The 15,791-nt window shown below is 45.4% G+C and overlaps 2 protein-coding genes across 3 annotated transcripts in view; both read right to left on the bottom strand.

Annotated features, from left to right (window-relative positions):
* LOC106898337 (chromosome unknown open reading frame, human C4orf19) overlaps positions 1-1,393 on the bottom strand; it is a 53,419-nt gene extending 52,026 nt beyond the window's left edge. The window contains exon 1 of the mRNA XM_014959526.1: positions 1,276-1,393. The gene's annotated coding sequence lies outside the window, so the exon portion shown is untranslated. The remainder of the gene's footprint in view (positions 1-1,275) is intronic.
* Positions 1,394-8,522: 7,129 nt separating this feature from the next.
* The window catches only part of NWD2 (NACHT and WD repeat domain containing 2), a 54,435-nt gene continuing 47,166 nt past the window's right edge, over positions 8,523-15,791 (bottom strand). For both annotated transcript variants that reach the window (XM_014959522.1, XM_014959523.1), the window contains one exon: positions 8,523-13,113. In XM_014959522.1, the coding sequence (XP_014815008.1) occupies positions 9,178-13,113 (3,936 nt within the window). In that variant the 3' untranslated portion in view covers positions 8,523-9,177. The remainder of the gene's footprint in view (positions 13,114-15,791) is intronic.

Below are 15,791 nucleotides of genomic sequence, written 5' to 3'. Positions count from 1 at the left end.
CAATATTAGTTTTTCGAAGCGCTACTCTTTGGGCTCATAAACTTGTTAGGGCTCACATTTTCTCAAATTTATTTTAAATACTGGTAATGACAACCCCCTTTTTTTTGTGGAAATTGAGAGCTTGTCTGAAGGCAGTTGCTGTAGGTATTATTATTCTCCTCTTCTTTTTAGTATCCCCCAGCGTTACGTGGGAAGAAGAAAAAGCCACGGGCTTCATCAAATAAACGAAGGAAAAAATTAATTGCTTGCCATCACCCCCCAACCATTGTAGGAATAAACCAATAAACACCACTTGCTGCCTTTCCGCAGTGAGAATCCCCAGGGGGTGGAAATCTTACCATGCACTAGAGATCTTTTCATAAATATAGATTCTGGAGCTCTATAGAATGTACTCTCTCAACTAAATTCCTCTAAAGGGATTAAAATGATGAGTATTTAGAACACTGTCTGAAAACAATTACAGTTTAAAGAAAAATGGTGACGAGAAAAAGATCTTAGTGATAGAAATGCTAATGCTGTGCCCTGGAGAAATCCTTCAGCAGCAATAAAAAAAAAAAAAAAAGAACTCCTGCAATATTGCCAACAATTGTCAGTGAAACTTTATCACTTCATGTAAAAATGGATGTGCTTTAATGTAATTTAAATTCTTGATTGACTGGGTTTTAACTGACTTCCCTCTGACTCGCTATTTTGTAATTTTTTCTCCTTTTATGGAGCACTGAAATACTGCCCATCTGCCTTTCATTTGCTTTTGTAAGATATATATATATATATATTTATTTATTTTTTAAATGCACCAAATTCTAGGAGGGGAAATCAGCAATCGTGTAAGTTCAGTGAGGAAGCCCTTAAAGTACTCTTGGGCTGAAGTGAGGGAAACAATGTGCAATTCATGGTGTAAGTAAAGTCAGAAGAGTTCTAAATCCCTTCCTTTCAGACATCAAAGACACATTAACCTCCCCTTTGCCCCACATACTGTAAAATAACCATTTCAATAACTGTGAAATCTTGTAAAATAGCACTTTTAAAATAGATTTAGCTTGAAAAAATGAGTTTTTTGAGGGGTTTCTGCTGAGTAAAGAGGCAATATCTGAGTTCTGGCTTTCCGAGTGTAAAAACAATAGTGACTCCACAACAGGTGGAACAAGTCAGATCAGATATTTTCCGGCTAAAACTATTCAGCTATTTTGAAAGCTAAAAAAGACAAGAGAGTGCAAAAATACTCCCTGGAAAGCACAACGTTACGAAGTTGAAAGGCAGAAAAACTTTTCCTACCTGTAGCTTTTGTGCGGAGCTTTTTTCTGCCTGCGCTGTCCCATGGCTTTAGCTGGGCTCCTGCATTTGAATGTTAAATATGTGAGAACGCCTGTGTTTAGCTGGGGAGTTTGCATGACCTCTTAATGAGCCGCTGTAGTTAGTGTCATTGGGTATTAAGGCGTCATGTGACCGTAGATGAAAATAAAAATCCTTTAAAGTTTGCCTTTAATACTTCCTAGAATCTGTAACCCTTTACCTGCAAGCTGGGTTACAAACCTGGGAGAGCTGAGCGTTTTCTGGCCGGGGTTAGAAAAAGGAGAAGAGGAAGAACAGGGGCCAAATAATTCCTTTTCCTCCAGGATAGTCCCTTACAATAACCACAACAGAGTCTGAGCCTGGCAGTGTATTAACACTGTCATTTGCATATTCTTAAAATTTAAATCTCCCCGGTGCTGGAGGGAGTTGGCAGAAAGTCCCTGGGTTACGTTTTGCCTGGAAATGCCATTTAATCCTCACTGCTTTGGGTGATTCTGTGTGTGTGTGTGAAACTCTGCTCTAAGGTACATTTGCAGGCACCGTGGCCCTTTTTACCTGTGAAAATCGCTGACTTTTCCAGGAATTGTTTTTATTTGGGCTGTGGTGTTTCCAAAAGTGAGATTATAAAAGACTGCTTTGGGTGATTCTGTGTGTGTGTGTGTGTGTGTAATTCTACTTTAAGGTACATTTGCAGGCACCGTGTCCCTTTTTACCTGTGAAAATCGCTGACTTTTCCAGGAATTATTTTGGTTTGGGCTGCGGTGTTTCCAAAAGTGATACTATAAAAATTCTGCTGCCCCAATCCAATTAGGAGGAGAGATTTAATTTAGGCAATACCTGTGAGGATCTGGGTCGGGTGTATCCCAGCCTGTGAAAATCGCTGACTTTTCCAGGAATTATTTTGGTTTGGGCTGCGGTGTTTCCAAAAGTGATACTATAAAAAGGCAATACCTGCGAGGATCTGGGTTGGGTGTATCCCAGCTTTAATCTTAAATGTATATATATAGAGATATAAATATATATATATATATATAAATCCACATACCTGGAAATTGTTAAAAAACCCAAACCAAACAACAAAACCTCTAGGAAAGAAACTGATACTAACCATTGCATCATCCTGTGTCACAGCCCGGGGGTCCCACTCGATAACACTTTGGCAATGTTCTACTGACTCCTTTGTTTGTTTATTTGGGGTGATAAGCCCTGTGGTTGTATGAGGTTCGGCTGCTTGTTTGGGTAGATGTGTTGTCCTCACCCTTAATAATGGTGGATTTAGGGTTGCCCGGCGGGGGGGTTACATCCTCACATCCTCACCTTCCTCCCCGACCCATAGGAGGGGGTGCTGGAGTCCTGCCTTAAATGTATATATATAGAGATATAAATATATATATATATATATAAATCCACATACCTGGAAATTGTTAAAAAACCCAAACCAAACAACAAAACCTCTAGGAAAGAAACTGATACTAACCATTGCATCATCCTGTGTCACAGCCCGGGGGTCCCACTCGATAACACTTTGGCAATGTTCTACTGACTCCTTTGTTTGTTTATTTGGGGTGATAAGCCCTGTGGTTGTATGAGGTTCGGCTGCTTGTTTGGGTAGATGTGTTGTCCTCACCCTTAATAATGGTGGATTTAGGGTTGCCCGGCGGGGGGGTTACATCCTCACATCCTCACCTTCCTCCCCGACCCATAGGAGGGGGTGCTGGAGTCCTGCTTGCCTTTCTCATGCAAAATGTCCTCCGAAAATCCCGCTCCAGCAGCCAGAAGCCCCCTTGTGCTTCCCCCCGCCTCTCTGCACCGTTACAGTTGAGACCCTCCAACTCATCTCAGCAGTGGGCTGAGGGCAAGAGGGTGCCTGTGACAGGGAGCAGAGACTCCCCCCTGTGGCACCACACACCCCGGCCTGGCGTATCGAATGCCAAAAAGAAATATAAATGAATAAAAGCTGCTTTGGATATGTGTATTTTAAGCAGAGGGCGATGTCAGAGCTTAAAGGCCAAGTATCATTGACAGCCTGGGAGCTGCGAACTGCAACGCTCTGCAAAGCTCTTTGGCAGATATTTCCTTTATTTTAATTATTTTTTATTTATTTTTTCTTAATTCCTGCAAGCTCTGGTCATCAGGCTGACACCCCCCTGGTTTGTTAGAGGAAGGTGGGAGATGTGGGCTGCTGGGGGCTACCTCTGCGTGGGCTGTTTGCCTGGCTCATAGCCCAGCCAGCCCTGGGGGCAGCTCTGCAGCTGGGGGGCATTTGCCATTACCCTCGTGGTGGTTGGGCTAATGAGCTGGGGTAATAATGGCCTTCCAGTCCCTCAAGGGGCTCCAGGAGAGATGGGGGGGGACTCTGGATGAGGGAGGGGAGCCCCAGGAGGAGGGGGAAGGGTTTGACCCTGCAAGAGGGGAGATGGAGCTGAGATGTGGGGAAGAAGTTCTTTGGTGTGAGGGTGGTGAGAGCCTGGCCCAGGTTGGCCAGAGAAGCTGTGGCTGCCCCATCCCTGGAGGGGTTGAAGGGCAGGTTGGAGGGGGCTTGGAGCAACCTGGTGTGGTGGGAGGTGTCCCTGCCCAGGGCAGGGGGGGGGACTGGGGGGACTTTAAGGTCCCTTCCAACCCAAACCATTCTATGATTCTGTGATGGACCCAAGCTCTTTGTGGCAGTGTCAGACTGTGCATAAGGGCAATGACAACATATTACAGCTTGGGAAGGTCATGTGGGGACAAGAGGAGCAACTCCTCTGTCCTTGGAGCTCTTCAAGACTCCACTAGAGTAGTTCATGGTTGACGTAGTTACTTTTGGCAGCATTTCAAGAGGAAGATTAGCCCATATGGTCCTCCTGAGCCCCCCTCACAACCAGCAATGGTCCTGTCTCTAACTGATTTTCAAGTGGAAGTCCCTTTTTCACAGAAGGATGGTGGAGCAAACTGCCCCTTCTGGAGAAGCCCATGATGAAACACTTGGGAAGGATCGTGATGGCTTTTCCTTCCGCCTTTGACCTCCCTGTTGAAACTGAGAATTGAGACTGTGATTTAGACCCACCCTGAGATCACCACATCCCGTCATACGAGTCAGGGGACAACCTTCAAAATGCAAGGAGTGGTGTTTAGAGACCAGGCTGGAAACCACGGGGGAAAAATGTAGGTGATTACTCTTCCTGTAGCAATGTGGTGTTCCGGGAGGAGATATGGAGTAACACCTGCAGTGGGGCAGAAGAACTTTGAAGTAGGTCATATTCTTATCATAAAGGCTTGATAGAGATTCTTAGGAACAAAACCTTGATAAGCAAAGCTACCCAAAGGCTGTAGTCCACCTCTGGATGTTTGTATAGATAATTTTATGGTTACATGAAGAATGTGTTAAAAGATGAGATGTCTTGGGTTTTATAATTAGAAGAAAGAAAACTAGATTTCAGAGTTCTATTCTTTTACAGCCTTAATATTCATGTTGAAACAGGTTTTTTTAACCCTTAATCAACAAAATAAACCAATGCAGATTGTTGCTAACGGCCCCATGATAAGGACCCAAAGGATGAATCACACAGACATAGATAATTTTATGGTTACATGAAGAATGTGTTAAAAGATGAGATGTCTTGGGTTTTATAATTAGAAGAAAGAAAACTAGATTTCAGAGTTCTGTTCTTTTACAGCCTTAATATTCATGTTGAAACAGTTTTTTTTTTTTAACCCTTAACACAATAAACCAATGCGGATTGTTGCTAATGCCTAGTGATAAGGACCCAAAGGATGTATCACACAGACCCACATAACAAAGTTTTTGACAAAGGGCAAAATCTCAGGATTTTCAGCTGATCTGGAGCTGAAATAGTTGTCCCTCTCCCCCTCCCCTCCCTTTTAGCAATGGATTTTTGCTTGAAATTCCCGAGTGCCTTTTCCAGGCTACATGTTAACTCGCATTTTGATGTTATCTGCTAATAACGTGCAAAAAAGTGGAATGGCCACAGGCCGTAGGCAGTGCAGTCACGGGCCCTGCATTCCCCAGCTGCGGCGCGGAGGAAATGGCTGATAAAAATATTTCTTTCTAGCTGACCTCCGGCTTACCTTTGTCTGCCAAAGAATTTCCGGCTAATTCCCCGCTAAAGCTTTCCTGCAGCTCTGGCCTATTCCTAGAATGTTCTGTGTTGGAAAACACAGACCCCACCTGAGCCCTGTTTATTGATGCGCTTCAGATAAAGAATAAATGGAAGCTTTGTTCTGGGGATGCGAATAGTGCTCCTTAAAGCAAAATAATTGCCCTATTCCAGAGATAGAACAGCGCTTGGGTCATTATTAGAGAAATTATTTTGTCCCTGTACCATGGTATAGAATCATAGAATCATAGAGTCATAGAATTGCCCAGTCTGGAAGGGACCTCCAAAGGTCACCTAGACCAGGTTGCCCAGGGCCTCGTCGAGCCTCTCCTTGAATATCTCCAGGGATGGGGCCTCAACCACCTCCCTGGGCAACCTGTTCCAGTGCTCCACCACCCTCACAGTGAAGAACCCTCTCCTCATCTCCAGTCTAAATCTGTTCCCCTCCAGCTTGAAGCCATTTCCCCTCGTCCTGTCACTGCAGGCCTTTCTAAACAGGTTCTCCCCAGCCTTCCTGTAGGCCCCCTTCAGGTACTGGAAGGCCGCTATTAGGTCTCCCCGGAGCCTCCTCTTCTCCAGGCTGAACAACCCCAGCTCCCTCAGCCTGTCCTCGTAGCAGAGGTGCTCCATCCCCCTGATCATCCTTGTGGCCCTCCTCTGGACCCTCTCCATCAGGTCCATGTCCTTCTTATATTGAGGGCTCCAGACCTGCACACAATACTCCAGGTGAGGTCTCACCAGAGCAAAGTGGCAGAATCACCTCTCTGGACCTGCTGGCAACGCATCTTTTGATGCAGCCCAGGATGCAACTGGCCTTCTTCTGGCCTGCTCATGTCCAGCTTCTCATCCACCAGAACCCCCAAGTCCCTTTCCTCAGGGCTGCTTTCCAATACCTCGCCCCCCAGCCTGTACTGATGGTGAGGATTGTTCCGGCCCAGGTGCAGAACCTTGCATTTGCTCTTGTTGAACCTCATGAGGTTCACCTGGGCCCACCTCTCCAGCTTGTCCAGGTCTTTTTGGATGACATCCCGTCCCTCTGGTGTATCGACAACACCACACAGCTTGGTGTCGTCCGCAAACTTGCTGATATAGTATAGTTGTGCCCGGGGACAGATTTGTGAGGGGCTATGGGGTGCTCACTCTTGCAGTAGGAAATATTTTGGGCACCGAGCAGCCTAATGCCATTCAGAAACCTGTGTCTGCTCTTTGGGCTCAGCGATTTGTGAGGGGCTATGGGGTGCTCACTCTTACAGTAGCAAATATTTGGGCACCAAGCAGCCTAAAGCCATTCAGAAACCTGTGTCTGCTGTTTGGGCTCAGCAGGAGGAGATTCAGAAAGCTGGAAAGCTGAGCGAGATCATTTTTCTCGTAAGACATAGACAGACCATGAGGAGGGACAGGACTTAAACAGCATCTTTCAATGAGATTAGGAACCCAACGTTATTCAGGTTATAGACAAGGAGTTCAAGACTGAAAAGTATGAGTTATGCCCAATGTTTGAAAGAAGGTGGAAGCTGCTTACCTTCAGGATGGCATCCCAGGAGGTGTTGATCCCACTGCCCCTTCCCGTAGCTCCAAAGGCCTGAAGGGGAGTGGGATTTTGGGTGTTCCCCTCTTTTCTGAGCTTTCTACTGGGCAGGTTACACAAGGCCTCGTGTCTGTTGACTTGCACGCTGGCACCATGCAATCTCGTCATAAGCAGTGTCTAAGCATGGATTTTTTGGGGTGGATTTAATTGATTTTTGGATGCTTGATTTAGTTAACTGAAGTGGGAAAAATACTGGAATTTTTCTTTATGAATATAACCCTTAAAAATGATTTAACTCCAGGCTAATGGGGGCTGCAAATGCCTTGTGTCCCTCTGCCCTTTAATTTCCCTAAAATTAAGGGACAAACACCAGCTGCAAATGCCTTGTGTCCCTCTGCCCTTTAGTTTCCCTAAAATAAAGGGACACACACAATCTGTTTCCTTAGTTTATTAGTACAAACAATGCATACACAAGACTGTATATTGTTTGAAGACTGCAATAGATTTCTAATTTAACAACTCTGTAACAAAATTTAACTAAATTTGACATTTATGAAAATATAAATCTCTGATTGGGTAGGTTTTCCCAACAATACAAAGTTTACATAAAAACATTCAATATGCTCTATTAGTTGCAAACAAGTTAGGAAAAAATCATTCAAGTCACTTAATATACTATATTGGCTTGTACATTGAACATTCACACACTACATTAAGTTCTAGCTTAGCATTCATTTCTTGGAAACTTGTGGCGTGGGGTTCCTGATTTTAAAAAATAAAATTGTTTTGTTGAAATAGTTTGAAAAATTTTCCACGGGTGTGTCAGCTTTATGTAAGGAGGGAAAAAGATCTTCTAATCCTTTCAGATGTTGTCCATTTTTTTTTAATTATTATTATTTTCCTTGGTCAAAATGTGAGGTGTTTTTTTTTTTTTTTAAAGCGTTTTGTCATTATTTCACAATTTCTGCCTTGAAACTGGTAAAACTGTACAAAAGGCTCAGGACAGTTCTAAAGCAGAAAGTGAAGGTTGTAAGTGCGGGGAAGTAAGAAAAAAACCCATTACAAATTGGACCAGTAAAGAACCTTTGGAGGGGCTTTAGGTTTAGTGGAGTATTTCAGCACATATACAAGCAGTCCCAGAGTGTTTGGTCATCTCATCTGGATTTATGACAGGAAAAAACAGAAAAAATAATAAGGCAAAGGTTATCAAGATTAATACATGGCGTGTCTGAAACCTTTCTAGTAACTTTGGGAACACAGGAGATGCTTTAGACTTGCTTACAACAAAATGGATAGCAACCTTGTAACAGAAAGAAATTAATATATTTAACCGTATAACGCCCTTTCTCTTTGAAAAAGTTTTCATTAGGACCTGTACTAATACACACTGTGAAGACGAAAAAAATTCCCCCAACCAAAAAAATAAACCCCCAAGCCCTATATTCCTTTTTATGACCTAGGTTTTTATCATTTTTATCACAATACAGAAACCTGAAATCCCTGCATGCAATTAAAAAAAAAAAAAACAAAAACAGAAAAAGAAATCTTTCAGTCCATTCCTTGAGGTGAACAAATACTTCTCAGCTCACACGTTAACCTGTCCTGTTTGTAGCTGACTGGCACCTACTCCTTTCAACCCAAAGATTAATCCCAATTTAAAAAAGAAAACACAACAAAACAAACCGAACCAAAGTAGGTATTTTTGAAACGATGATGGAATGTATCAAGTGTTTCAGGTTGGCAGGTGACATCTTGTCGTTGCACCATCAAGCAGAAAAAAACCACATTTTTGCAAGTGGGTCTAAAGTTGGCTCTTGGCTCTAAACCCAGGTAGGGGAGTCGGGGTGAAAACCAGTGGTTTGGCTCTTCCCACCGCTCCTGTGGAGCTTTAGCTGTGGTGAAATCCATCCCGGAGAAGATCACCCAACTCCTGTCATAGCATAACGATCCTGATAGTATTGCTAGAAATTTATAATCAAGGCCCTGGTGAAATCCTGGACTGAACCTTGTATTCCAAAATTTAAAAAAAACCCTGCAGCCCATTTGCTTTATGTTTGCTTTTTTTTTGTTGTTGTTGTTGTTGTCGTTTTTTTGTTTTTACCTAAATGTAAGAATATTTGTTGAGGAAAAAAACCTGGCCGCTCTGCCCTCTGCTGTTTCTGTCTGTCTCCCAAGAAATGTACTGATTTTTTAGGGGAATTCAGAAGACAAATCTACGCCTGTGTACTATTTTTCAGATCAGCTAGTCCAGGTGGCTACTTAGTTGTCGGCGGCGAACCCGTGGCCCCTGCAATCTATGGCCGAGCACACTTTCTCGTAGCAATAGTTGTGTTTTTTGGTTGGGGTGGCTTCACTCACCTCGGGCTCCGTCACCGTGATGGGGCTGTCCCTGGCAAATACTTCGGTGGACTCCCTCCAGATGCAGTCTGCGGTGGCTTTGAAGCTGTAATTGTGACACTTGGGCCTGATCACTTGCGTTGCGTTGTTGAAGATCTGGCGGCTGTTTGAAGTGGCAATTTTGATTTTCAGGGCGGCATCGACTCGATCCACTACGGTGTAAGTCCCTATACTTCCATCATCAAATCCGATAATGATATTTAGATGTCTCTGCGAGAGCTCGAGGACAGTGGGTGTTTTATAAAGAGAACAGGCACCGATGTTTTTGCCATCCGCCAACCTCATCACTATTAAACTGGAGACCGCCCCGTTGTCGTCGTCTTCTTCGCCGCGGAAACAGATGTAGACGAGATAGCGGCCGTCCCGAGACAGCCTCTGCCTCCAGATGACACCTGGAGCATGAACCACGCGGAGTTTCCCACTATATAAATCCAACACGTTGATGTTTTCATCCCCCCGGGTTATAATTCCCAGCTTCCCGTTGGGGGATATCTCGAAATCTTCCAAACTTTTTAAGAAATTGGTGGGCAACTGTACGCGTCGGCAGATGACCTCCTCTGTCAAGCTCCAGATGTTCACCGTTTCGGTAGATGTTATAAATACTATAATATCTGGGCAGTCTGGTATCAGTTTAATATCCACGATGCTCACGCCGTCGTCGCAGCAGAACTTCTTGGTGATGCTGCCCGTCCAGAGGCTCACCGCCAACACCTTGTTCTTGGCCATTCCCACCACGAAGGTGTTGGCCGTGGTTATGAACGCGTTCTGTAAGGCAACTAATATATTGCAAACCCGGTGGCCCGTCGCCAGTCGCCAAACCCTGGAGGCGTTTTGCTCGCAGAGGGACACGACGAATTGGTCGTTGTGTGTGATCATCAACTCGGAGATTCGTTGCCCGTTGATGCGGAAGATGTTTTCGCCGCTGACGGTGTGCCATACGTACTGGCTGCATTTATCATCCGACGTAACCATGATCTCCCCAGAAGAGGTCAACACGCAGTTTTCCACGATACCTTCGTGCTTGAACACGGCTTCGATGAAGCCGGTGCTGAAGTTCCACTTGTGGACAGAATCGGATCCGTCCAAGGTGTAGATCAATTCACCCCTGCCCGGCAACACCAGTCTTTGGATAGGCTTCCCAGATTTGTCAATATTGGACATAGCAGTTATGATGTCTATATCCCAAATAGAAAGGACACCACTGGTGGATAAGGATAGCAGCATGTTGTGATGATTTGATTTAATTAGCCTGACTATAGTTCCTGAGATTTCCTGTAAGCTTGCCATGCACTGTCCCGTATCTCTTCTCCAAACAAAAATGGCTGAGGTATTTTCCATTGAAGCAATTATGCAGTTGCCATTTTTGGACAACACGGCAGAGATAAAGCGCTCGTTGTGTTTAGCTCTAAACTTTTCAGCCACCTTCCACACACGAGTGTCGAGAAGCTCAATGCTGAGAGCCTTACAAATTAAAATTGCACTTTGGTCTTCAGAAAGCTCTACGCTGACGACTTCGCTGTCCTCTCTCCTGCAGTCAAAGTCATCCGTGAGCTGGGGATTGGCGATTTCCTCCGTATTCCAAACGGAGAGGCTGCCCTCGTTGTCCACCATCACCATTTCTTGGGCCGTGTCCAGAACCAGGAGGAATTTCACGAACCCGCTGGAGAACTCGGAGGTGACGGTGGCCAGCTTCTCCCCGCTGCCCAAGTGGAAGATGGTGGCGGTGTTCAAATACTGGCCGCAGAAGGCGTAAACCCCGTCTGGAGAACATTGCACGCAGGTGACTTCGTACCAGCAGTGGAAGTGATAGAGGGGCCAACCGTAAAGCAGATCGATCACGGTGACATCTTTGCTGGCCTCCAGCCACGCAAGCGCGTGGTTGACCGAGAGCGTAAATCCATTTATAAAACTGGACGCCCCCCCGGTCCCGCAATGTTTTGACCCTTTAATTTCCACCTCGGAGAGAAGACAGGAATTGACGTTATCGTATATCAAAAGGGTGTTGTTTGTTGTAGCCACTACGAGGTACTTCTCGTCGGTGGTGAGCTTCATGCCCAGGATAACGGAGGGAGCTGTTGTGATCTGCCTCTGCAACTGGCGCGTCTCTACGTCCCAAGTGCTGATGGAGCCGTTTTCCAAAGCAGCAATAATGGTGCTGGGATTAAAAGTAGGTAAGATTTCGGTGACGTGCAGGCAGCTGGATGAGAGGGGCAGGCGCTCGGGGCTGTAGGTCACGTCCATGGAGGAGTGCAAAGGGACAATAGAGCAGTATTTGGGGCCGTCCTTGTCGCATTCCAAGAGGAGGTGTCGCAGTTTGGGCAAGGAGCTCACTACCGGGAGAAGCCTCTGCTGCAGTTCAGCCGAGAGAGAACCCGGGTATTTTACAACTTTGAATTTTATGCTGCGGAGGGTACTGGCTAGAAATTTCAGCTCTTTTTCTTGCGAGTAGGTGTAAGCCAGTTCGATGTCTGCAAGAGCTTTGTCAAACTGCCCTATCCTGATCATGGTGTAGAGCCAGCTGAAGTTCATAATGACCCCGTAGAGCAGATCGTCCGTTCTTCCGCATCTCGTCAAATGATGGATAAGCTCCGTCATTTTCCTGTGGTTGATAAAAAAGATATCAGGCTCTAACGGGTTACACTGGAAGACCCAGGGCTGGTCAGGTGCCTGCCTGTCGAAAGCAGTCTGATCCATGCAGTGCTTGTCCTCCTCGTTCAGACCTCTGCCCTCGTGGTCGGGACAACCGTTCAGATACTGGTCGTTGCTGTAGAAAGGTTTTCTTCGTCCGCCTGACCAAACGCCAAGGAAATACTCTGCCATGACCGTGTGCATTTCAAGTAGATCTTCTTCGTTGTGCAGGTACAGTTTCTGGGCAATGAGTTGCAAGTGCCTGTTTGCCCAAAGAAGCAGCGTTACGTTTTTTACCTGTCGCTCTATCAAGTAGCCCTGTAAGCCCTCCTTCAGCCTCGCAATGTAGATGTATGGAATTCTCAGTGGGTTGCTCTCTCTGATGCTCTCACCCAGTTCGTACATCACACTGTTGTCAAGGGCTAAAATATCTTCCAGTTCCATTTCGCTCAGGCCGGATTTGGACATGGTGATGTAGCCAAGTGCTCTTGACAAGAGTCTTGACCCACACTTGTTTTCCAGGGACCAAAACAACTGCTCTATGCTTTCATGGACGGTGACACAGAGGGAGGACTCGTCCACGTCTTTGTGAGATCTCCAGTTCCTGACCTCTCTGAAGGTCAGGTTCACAAACATGGGCAGCGTGCACTTGGAGAAGGCTTCGTTGACGTAGATCTGTTGCCCTGACGTTACTTTTCTTTTCACTCGCAGCAGCTGATGTTTCAGTACTTGGCTACACATCTTTCTGTCCCTTGCAGTCAATTCAATGTAGTTGTCTTCTTCGTGGATAAGGCACCTCAGTTTTTGCAGGATCCCGTGCTTGTTTGGCAGTGTTGACAGGATGATCCGTACGGAACGGGGAAGGTGAACGGGAAGCCACCAGAGCTTCCTGCCATCGTCGCTATCTGTGAGCTGTTCTAGGGCATCAAATATTATCACCAGTGGCCTGTGGAATGAAGACTCATTCAAGAGGTTGATGAACAAGTCCCGGAGGTCGTGAATCTTTTTGGGGTAACTTTGTACCAGGCAATGATAGTTGACTGCTAATTGTTCACAGATGCTTTGAAGTATGTTCTTCAGATCGGTACTGGTTTCGGTGGATCCCAAAAATCTTATCACTACCACAGGGTCAGAATCTGGTCCCATCTCTTCTTGCAGCCAGGAATAGGCCTAGAATTCAGAGCATAATTTGATTAATATCTAAATGAAGCACAGTAGTGATTCCCTATATGTAGATGCCCCATCCCTGGCCTAGAATTCAGAGCATAATTTGATTAATATCTAAATGAAGCACAGTAGCAGAGTTAATAACTAGTGATTGCCTATATGTAAATGCCCCATCCCTGGTGGGGTTCAAGGGCAGGTTGGAGGGGGCTTGGAGCAACCAACCCACTGGTGTGGGTGGAGGTGTCCCTGCCCAGGGCAGGGGGTGGCACTGGGTGGGCTTTAAGGTCCCTTCCCACCCAAACCATATGATAATTCTATGATTCTATGACAAATAAACATTTGTAAATGTTACTGGTTGAATGGAAATGCTCTCACTGGCAGAGTTAGAGGCTGTTTTGATTGATGTGAACGGGATGGAATATTTATGATATGTTATCTTTATTTAGCACAGGTAATATCCCCAAACACTAAGACCCTACCCTCTGAGGGGATGAGTGGAATGTGTATGTTATCTTTATTTAGCACAGGTAATATCTCCATACACTAAGACCCTACCATCTGAGGGGACATGAGTGGAATGTAGTCCATAAACCCCAGGGTGCTCTTTGCAAAATCTGTGTCCCACTTCTGAAAGTCAGTAGAGACATTCTTTCATTAATGAACTTCCTTAGACACTAAGAAATGCCACCCTTGGCCGGGCAGACCAGTTTGCCACCTCAACTCCTTCACCATTGATTCCAAGCTGAGTGCGTGCCTTGATGGTTTGGAGGACAGGGATGGAGAGTCAGGATTTGCTGGCAGGTCCCTTAGTTCATGGGCCATGGAAGGAGGCTCTCTTTTGGGGTGCCTGGGACTCTTTCACACCGTGGTCCATAAACCCCAGGGTGCTCTTTGCAAAATCTGTGTCCCACTTCTGAAAGTCAGTAGAGACATTCTTTCATTAATGAACTTCCTTAGACACTAAGAAATGCCACCCTTGGCCGGGCAGACCAGTTTGCCACCTCAACTCCTTCACCATTGATTCCAAGCTGAGTGCGTGCCTTGATGGTTTGGAGGACAGGGATGGAGAGTCAGGATTTGCTGGCAGGTCCCTTAGTTCATGGGCCATGGAAGGAGGCTCTCTTTTGGGGTGCCTGGGACTCTTTCACACCGCCACAAGGGGCAAAATGTATCTCTTCTTGGGCTTTTTTTTGCAAATGAGGAATGTGGCTTTAAATCGTCTCAGTCTGTGCAGGCTAATAGAATTCTCTTGCTTGCTAAGTCTTTACACCTCACTTTAAGTTATTACAGAATATTCTAAAAGAAAAGTGTAGCCAGGGTCTCTAGGTTAGCTGATGTATTCAGGTTGGAACTTGATGATCTTTAAGGTCCCTTCTCACCCAAACCATTCTGTGATTCTATGAGTCTGTGATTCTATGATTCTGTAATTCTACGATTCTATAATTCTATGATTCTGTTATCTCGAGTCGTAAATCCCAGTTTCATGTAGGCAACCATTGTGAACCTACAGGAAGTCACGTTTGGGAAAGAGACAGAATTTTAAATGTTATTGTTGCCTTTTCCATCTCCTCCTGGCTGACAGGGCTGTTTCCCAGCCCTCTCTGCTGCTTTCTCTGAGCACCCTGCGGGGAACTGTTGTGACTCCCAGCTGTAAAATTAGCCTTAGAGATGCCACCTCCATCTTGTTCTGCATCTGGTCCTGCCTTGAGAGTGTGTCCCCTGTCTCCTGGCTGTGCTCAGCTCAGTGACTTCCACAGCATACATCAGATAACAAAGTACAGGTATTTTTGCAGGTTATTACAAATAGATTTGTAGTCAGTGCATCAGCCTAATTCTGGAGTAATTTCCGATGAGAACATAGGAGGGCATGACTTGGAAAGACATGTTCTATTTGTGAGTAAGACCAAAACCAGCGTATGTTTAGATGGTTCCAGATTCATAGGACCTCAGTGGAACAAGAGGGAAAGAGATCCTTCTAAAATACACATTGTTAATTCAAAAATATATTGATTCCTGTTAGGTTTTTAAGAGCTCTGTTAAAATATTTTTGTTTTGGCTAAGCATGTTACACTGACACATTATTATTGAAATGCTTGTCTCTTTCTGAGTATATGTACAATAATATGTAGAATATACTTTCTATTATTTTTATTTTATATATTGAGGGCCGATATCAGATCTGTTGACAAAAGGAAGAATGACAACTAAGATGGCTCTTACACACTGATGCTCCCAACATCACCATATTATGTAAAGTATTAAACGAAATCACAGAATCACAGAATGGTTGGGGTTGGAAGGGAGCTCTGGAGATCATCTCCTCCAACCCCCTGCCACAGCAGGGTCACCCACAGCAGGTCCCACAGGAACGTGTCCAGGGGGGTTGGAATGTCTCCAGAGAAGGAGACTCCACCACCTCTCTGGGCAGCCTCTGCCAGGGCTCTGCCACCCTCACAGCCAACAAGTTCCTCCTCATGTTCAGATGGAACTTCCCCTGTTCCAGTTTGTGCCCGTTCCCTCTTGTCCTGTCCCTGGGCACCACTGAGAAAAGCCTGGCCCCATCCTCCTGACACCCACCCTTGAAGGATTTATAGGTGTTGATCAGATCCCCCCTCAGCCTTCTCTTCTCCAGACTAAACAGCCCCAAGTCCCTCAGCCTTTCCTCAGCAGAGAGATGCTCC

Source organism: Calidris pugnax, unplaced genomic scaffold (genome assembly GCF_001431845.1).
Source record: "Calidris pugnax isolate Ruff unplaced genomic scaffold, ASM143184v1 scaffold288, whole genome shotgun sequence".
Taxonomy (NCBI): Eukaryota; Metazoa; Chordata; class Aves; order Charadriiformes; family Scolopacidae; genus Calidris; species Calidris pugnax.
The sequence above is the reverse complement of the archived record's forward strand: the minus strand, read 5'-3'. Positions and strand labels throughout refer to the sequence as shown.